The sequence below is a fragment of the Arachis ipaensis genome, chromosome B03 (assembly GCF_000816755.2).
Source record: "Arachis ipaensis cultivar K30076 chromosome B03, Araip1.1, whole genome shotgun sequence".
NCBI classification, from domain to species: domain Eukaryota; kingdom Viridiplantae; phylum Streptophyta; class Magnoliopsida; order Fabales; family Fabaceae; genus Arachis; species Arachis ipaensis.
In genome coordinates, this window is record NC_029787.2 from 43,600,114 (window position 1) to 43,608,042 (window position 7,929).

The 7,929-nt window shown below is 38.4% G+C and overlaps 1 protein-coding gene across 1 annotated transcript; it reads left to right on the top strand.

The window, feature by feature from the left end:
- On the top strand, positions 1,745-2,750 carry LOC107634419 (serine/threonine-protein phosphatase 5-like). The gene is made up of 4 exons (XM_016337927.2): positions 1,745-1,805; positions 2,012-2,162; positions 2,269-2,377; positions 2,471-2,750. Exons 2-4 carry the CDS (start codon positions 2,021-2,023, stop codon positions 2,631-2,633), a joined length of 414 nt encoding a protein of 137 aa, XP_016193413.1. The 5' UTR covers positions 1,745-1,805; positions 2,012-2,020; the 3' UTR covers positions 2,634-2,750.

Consider the following 7,929-nt stretch of genomic DNA (forward strand, 5'->3'; position numbering starts at 1 on the left):
AACATCTTATGAGACTGCGACTATTAGTTTAGGTTGGATGAGCCGCTAGTTAGTGCTTTGTTGGAGAGATAATGTCCTGAGACGCATACGTTTTATATGCCATTTGGGAACTGCACCTAGGGGTGTTCAAAACCGATCCGGACCGAACTAAACTGACGAACCGAATTGAAAAAACCGAGAACCGAATTAACCAAAAACTAAAAAAACCGAAAAAAACCTATTTTGCTATTTTTTGTGCGGTTCGGTTCGATTTTCGATTTTGACTCTGAAAACCCTAACCGAACCGGTTCGAAAAAACCCTAAAAATGCCTAACCCCACCCCCCCAAACCCCCACCCCCCAAACGAACAAAGTTGATGCCTGCTGCGCGAGTGTGAGAGCGCCTCCCCCTCCAGCCGTCCCTAACCCTAACCCCCCAAATCCCCAATCTCTAACCTGCGGCTACGCTCTCTACTCTCTAGTCTCTACTACTCACTACTCAGTTGCTCTCGCTCTCTCTTCTCCAAATCCCCAAAGCACGACGCCACCACAGCACCACGCCGAAGCCTTCCTCTTCGCGGAGACGCCACCTACAGCACGACGCCGTCGCCCACGCATAGCACCACGCTGTTGCCCACGCACAGCACCACGCTGTCGCCGTTGACACGCCACCACCCAGCGCCAGCAATGTTTCTGGGCTCTCCCACTCAGCGCCACTATCATCAGTTCAACTCACTCCCAGCACGGCAGAACCCTAACCGAGTCTCCCAGTCAGCCTTCCTCCCAAGTCAACATGGAGCCCGAGCCACCGATTCAGGTAATTTGTTGTTTATTGCTGTTTACTGGTTGTTTATTGGTGGTTGTTTACTGTCAATATGGAGTCCGAGTCAATATAAACTATTTGCTGTTTACTGGTGGTTGCTGTTTAGTGTTTATTGCTGTTTATGGTTGCTATTTATTGCTGTTTAATTTGAACCATTCCAAGTCAATATGATTGCTGTTTATTGCTGTTTAAGTTGCCGGTTATTGAATTATTGTTCAGTGTACGTCCCCCGTCCCCTTCCCCCCGGCTGTCCCTGACCCTAACCCCCCAAATCCCCAATCCCTAACCTGCAGCTGCGCTCTCTACTCTCTAGTCTCTACTACTCAGTCGCTCTCGCTCTCTCTTCTCCAAATCCCCAAAGCACGACGCCACCCACAGCACCACGCCGTCGCCCACGCACAGCACCACGCCGTCGCCGTTGAGACGCCACCACCCAGCGCCAGCAGTGTTTCTGGGTTCTCCCGCTCAGTGCCACTATCATCAGTTCAACCCACTCCCAGCACGGCAGAACCCTAACCGAGTCTCCCAGTCAGCCTTCCTCCCAAGTCAACATGGAGCCCGAGCCACCGATTCAGGTAATTTACTGTTTATTGGTGTTTAATGGTTGTTTATTGGTGGTTGTTTACTGTCAATATGGAGCCCGAGTCAATATGAACCATTTGCTATTTACTGGTGGTTGCTGTTTAGTGTTTATTGCTGTTTATGGTTGCTATTTATTGCTGTTTAATTTGAACCATTCCAAGTCAATATGGTTGCTGTTTATTGCTGTTTAATTTGCTGGTTATTGAATTATTGTTCAGTGTATTGTCCAAGTCAATATGGTTCTGTTCTTTCTAATTTGTTCTTGCAGCTTTGGTAATTTATGGTATTTTTTTTAATAGCAAATATGGAAGTGTATGGAACGGAATTAATGTTGTCATCTTTTCCTTTTTCATTAATTGTTGCATATCATGGCTCATTTAAATATAAAACTGTGGTATTGCTACATTGCTGAATACATATAGGTTGGTACTCATTGCTTTCATTTTTCATGTTTCTAAAATAATAATATTTCTTTTTGTTTGGTGTTGTTTGTGAGATCTTTAAAGGCATGCAATTCTCTTATTTATTTGATCTGCCTTTTCATAACAACTTTGATTACCTCACTTATGATATTATTTAGCATATATTGTCCAAATGTGTTTGATCTGATTTTCTTATATTAAAATAGGTCAAGAAAATGTGCCCAAATGACACTGATGCATCAAAGAAATTGAAGGAGTGTGAAAAAGCTGTTATGAAATTTAAACTTGAAGAAGCAATTGCTGTGCCAGAGCATCAAAGACGTCCAATAGCCGACTCCATAGATTTCCATTCTATAGGTACTATGTTAAATATGGCATCTTTTCTATGTTCCTCATCTATTCTATAGCTGTAGCAGTTATTCATTCGTAGGCATGAAAAAATTGGAGTTTGTTTTGATGCTAGATGTGGAGCCACAATATTCAGGAGCAAGAATAGATGGGGATGTTGTTACTTTGGATTTTGTGAAGAAAATGATGGATGATTTCAAGAATCAAAAGTGCTTACACAAACGGTACTTAAGCATAGGAGTTCATTAATAACTTTGAATTTCTTTAAGTGTTATCACTTACTAACTTTGCTTGTTTTGTCTTGGTTCTTGTATTAGTTATGCATTCCAGATTGTATTGCAAACCAGAGAAATGTTGAAAGCTTTGCCTTCTCTTGTTGATATAAATGATGGCAAACATTTTACTGTCTGTGGCAAACTTGTGTACCACATCTTTGTGCAGACAAAGAGTAGGACTCCAGAAAAGAATTTATGTACTTAGAGAATGATTAACTTGAAAAGAAAGTTAAGTTTCGTCAATGATTATTGATGTGGATTGTGTATTTGTGTTGTTACAGTAATGCCATTCAATGAATTAGTTTGGTTCTGTTCTTTCTAATTTGTTCTTGCAGCTTTTGGTAATTGATAATAGTATTGTAGTAATTTTTTTAAATTGATTGAAAAAATCAAACAAACCAAACCAAACCAAACAAACCAAACCAAACCAAACCAAACTGATTTTAATTGGTTTGGTTTGGTTCGGATGGCCTCGACAAAAAAACCGAACCAAACCGAACCGCAGTTTCATTAGACGATCGGATCGGATGACATTTCTCTCAAAAACCAAACCAAACCGCACCGCGAATACCCCTAACTGTACCGTTACATTACAAGACTTGGCGTACCAGCTAGACTGTCAGATTGATGGTGACTACGTGAGTGGATGCCTAATAGAACTTGAGATGTTTATTGAGGGTGGTTGATCTGCCTGAACTTGGCTCGAAGAGCTACTCGGTGTGTTACCTCCTGCGAACTACACTGACAAGTTCACTGTGAAGTGCAGTGGTTCCAAGAGACATTCAGTGAGCTTCCTCCAGATGTAAATGAGGAGACTGTGATGAGATATGTGAGGGCATACATTATGGTGCTATTATCAACTCAGCAGTTTGGTGACAAGTCTGGGACACGTCTACACATCCGATGACTGCCTTATGTAGCTAGGCTGGACAACATGGGAGATACAGTTGGGGGTCTGCCGCTCTTGCATGATTATATTAATACATGTGCCGTATTGCCAATAGAAATATTATTAAGTTGGCTGGTCCATTGTAGCTACTTCAGTCATGGATCTTTTAGCGGTTTCCTACTTTCAGGCTGTTGGGTTTGAGTATTTCATTGATTCTTGGCATTGAGGTACTTATGTTAAGTGTTTTATGTCGACTACTAGTTATTCTATATCTTGCTATTATTGACCTAATGTATCGGATGGCAGGTGGTCATGATATTAGCCATCTTCGAGCGAGAAAGAGCCCAGAGTTATGCAGTGGAGGCTGAGGCCAGACTTATTGCAGGATAGGGATGTGAGTATTACTATAGCTTCATTAATTGTGTGTTTTATTTATAGAACTTTTTTCTTTGATGTGTTTATTGTTAACTGATGGACTTTAAAATTATTTCCTTTTTACAGTTCACATGAATGCCTTATAGCGCAACCGATGTTGTTTAGATGGTGCATCTTGATATACTAGAGCCACGACATACGATGTTGTGGAGGGCAGTGATGGCATTGATATACTTTGTTGTTATAGAGTGGTATCAGGTGGACAGGGTGATACCACAACTTGGGGAGTATAACATCGATCTCATGCCGCCCTCGACATAGATTTCTTGATGTCGAAGGATGGGACACCCCCTGTGGGCAACTCATCCGAGTGTGTCCAGACTACCTGTAGAGTTCACATCGCTTTGGTATATTTAGATCCTCATTGATAGTAATTCGAATTCTAGTAGTCCTCAGATACCCTTCAGATGCATGCCTCTAACTGGGATTAGGGATGACTGTGGGACCATTGTATGGGGACAAAAATCTTCTGGGATCGGAGGATTGAATCCCATCTTGTAGATGTTGAACACCGTGCAAAGGCGATACACCTCGTGGACATAGGTTGTCCAATTCAGATGAGAGTATGCACAACAAGCAATGGCATGATAATATGGATAATGAAGTGCTTGGAAATATCCACAATCACAAATCTGATCCCTCAGTGACACTTAATAAGAGCTAATGAGAAGTTATCCGTCAGTGTCATCTCTACTACATTAAACTCAAAATTATCCCTATCATACGAGGTCACTATGAAACACCTTGATGCCTTCAAATTCGCCTCTATTGCTTTTATCAGAGCCTGATTAAACTATTATCCCATCCCTAATTATGCCTCAGCTTTTCTTTCTTTACGAACAAAGATCTCAACCAACTTCCTATAAGGGGACTTCTCCAAGGAACAAACTTGGAGGTTCCTTATGCATTTCAGGACAAAGTTAACATGCTAGAAGATATTAGTGGTCATATGCCCGAATCTACGACCATCGTCTCGATGCTGGATCTACTTCTCCTGTTAGCCTACTCACACATGGCCAGGTCTTCACTTTGGAAAATGTCAAACTAGTAGTCAAACTCAACCTCAGTCTTATCATAAGCATCATTCATGAGAAACCTCCTTGCATACTTATCCCTTGAAACTTAGAGAAAAATTTGTTGCAACATGCTAGATACAAAATGAACAATAAGCAGTAGGCATTAGCCATCTACCATAGGAGCCTCCAAAGAAGTCTTAATTCCATTGTGTCTGTCCGATATAACTAGAATATCCAGTTGAGGTGTGAGATACTACCAAAGGTGAGATAGAAAAAATGACCATGATCTGCCATTCCCACCCTCAACAAGTGTGAAAGCAATAGGAATGATATTAAATAAGCAATAGGAATGATATTAAATTCTTGTCTTGTGTAATCGTCACCATCAAGGTAGCCCCATATTTGTCGTACAAGTGGGTCCTATCAATACTAACTAGCATCTTACAATGCCTAAAAGCCTCGATGCTTGGTGAAAATGTTCAAAAAATCCCGCATGATAGAAATGTCCAACTCACACAGGACTCGTCTTTAGCACTACAATATTATCTGGCATTGTTGTCTGTACAGATAGAACCCATCTTGATAACTCATTGTATGACTATTCCCAATCCTCATAAATATGCACAACTGCCTTCTGCTAAGTCAACCAAACCTTTCAGTAACTCGGTCACATTCTGCTAGGGGTGGATGCGGATTGAATCAGATATGGCCAAAATCTCAATTTGATCTGCACTAAAATTATCGAATCGGATCCGATCCAATATCTGCAATTTTTAAACTTGGATCCGATCTCGATATACCTGCAAACTAGATAAATGTTTTAAAAAGCTTATTTTTATTAAAAAATATCAATAAAATCTCTTTTTTTCACTCTTTTAAACATGTTTATTCTTAAAATATTATTAAAATATTTTTTTAAATAATAAAAATAAAATAATACAACATGTAAGATAATTATTAGTTGAAATAAAACATAAAAATAATATTTACTTATTTATTTATTTTTGTGGAACTGCGGATATGCAGATATCTACATGAAATATGCAATCCGATCCTATTAGTGTACGAATCAGATCGAATCCGATTTGATAGCTTTGCAGATCGGATCGATATCCGCAACTTTCGAATCAGATTTGGATAAACACCTAGGATATGCGGATCAGATCCAATCCATGAACACCCCTACATTCTGCAATATCTTGATCAACACAGTTGCATCAGCTCTAACCATAGGAAAGATGAATCCACATATGACATGATAATCAAGCTTTATGTCGTCACTAGAAATCTTTGTGGTCAGACATGTATGAGGTCCATTATACCTTCTAACCTCCCAAACACCCTTTCACTAGTGACGAGTGATCCGAATCAACCAACTGCAACTTTTTTCAAACTCCTTCCACTTTCTATGGTGCTTGGTGTGATCTGACTCCAACACTCTATACTCAACCCCACGATGGATGCTATAAGTTTTGACACTTAACACAACTTCTTTTTTACTCTAAAACTATTGACCAACTTGAAACTCAGTTGGAGATGATGTATCTTGTGCATCTCTGCCCCTAAATCCGGATTTTACGTCTAAAAAATTCTATTGTGGCATGGTCTCCAGGTTTAAAGTTGAAAAGTGCAGTGGATATTACTGAGTTCCAGAACTCGATGATCCATCCTGACCAATTAGAATACTACTCCCTAGATCATTATCTCTATCCTCATCTATCATGACGGACTCCACATCATCGTTCTCCCGTAGTACATCTTCCATGGGATCTAGTTTTCCACCCCCTGAAGCCGGTATCATCCCAGGAGTAATAGTCATTGCAATCGCAAACTTACCAAAAGAATTATTATCACAAATTTCTCCATCAATGCAGTTAAGATCAATTGCGAAGGATGAAAAGGCCACCAACATTGCTTCGGGTGTAATTACAGGCACATATGAAGAGGCAACAGCAAGCATTGAACTTGAGGCTCCTAACATTGCTACAGGTTGAGGATTTCGATTCGATCCACCTGAACTAGCGACCACATCTCCAAACTTAGCCAACAATTCATGGGTTCTCACCTCGAAAAACTGGCAATGACAGTAGAACAAAACTTGCAAATCTTCATCACTGTCTGTTACAAAAGAGTCGTACTTTACACCATCTCGTAAAACAGAAATCAGAATCATATAAAATAATTTCTCCACTCGTTTGATGCCATGGACTCCCAGTTTCTGTATTATAGTATTTGACAGCTGAGCAAAATTCATAAAAGATTTGATAAAAACACTCATTGTATCTTTATTATTAAATTTTATTTCCTCGTATTTTTTTTAATCATCCTTTTGCATTGTACAAGAACTAAAAAATTATCATTGCTAGCCATTGTGAGTGTCACTCTGATCAAGAGCAAATGTTCTGGTTGTATTTATAGGAGATATCCGTACCTAAATTGAATTAACCAATTTTAATTTAAATTGAGTTACATATGCAAGTAAATCCAATAAGAGTGATTCAATTTACCTTTATTGCTATAAAACCCTATAAATAAAATTCACGTGTTTTGATTTAGTGTATAAAATGCTACTCCTCTAGTAAATCAAACTAGCCTATTTCAATTTACTATGATACATGCTAAATCGAGTTGATTTGATTCTATTTATGTGTAAATAGATAAATTAATTTACTCTGATTCAGTTTACATAGAGTTGTTTAAGATAGGCATGTAACCTATTTCTGTTTAGGACATCTGTGTAATTTAGACACCATTCATTTTATTCATGTGAATTATCCTAAATTTGTAGAGTGTTTTTGGTTTAGCGTTAAAAATACAAAAAGCATGTTCAATTTTCTTGAACACCAGAACTTTTTATTTGGCTAATTTTTTTCTAAACACAAACATAATATGTGTTTTAACTTCCGTTCACCAGAAGAAACAAATTGTAACTTTTGTGTTCAATTATTAAATTGAAGAAATAATTGAAAAAGTGTATTTTTTTTCTGCTAATTTTACCATTCAATCTCATTTGTAATAAGAAATATTAAAAATAATTATAAAATTTTTTGTATTTTTTATGACTATGCTTTACAAACAAATATTTTTTTATATTATTACTTTTAGTATTCTTTTTAAGTTTTGATTTTTTTATCAATTTTTTATTTCTTTTTCTTGTCCAT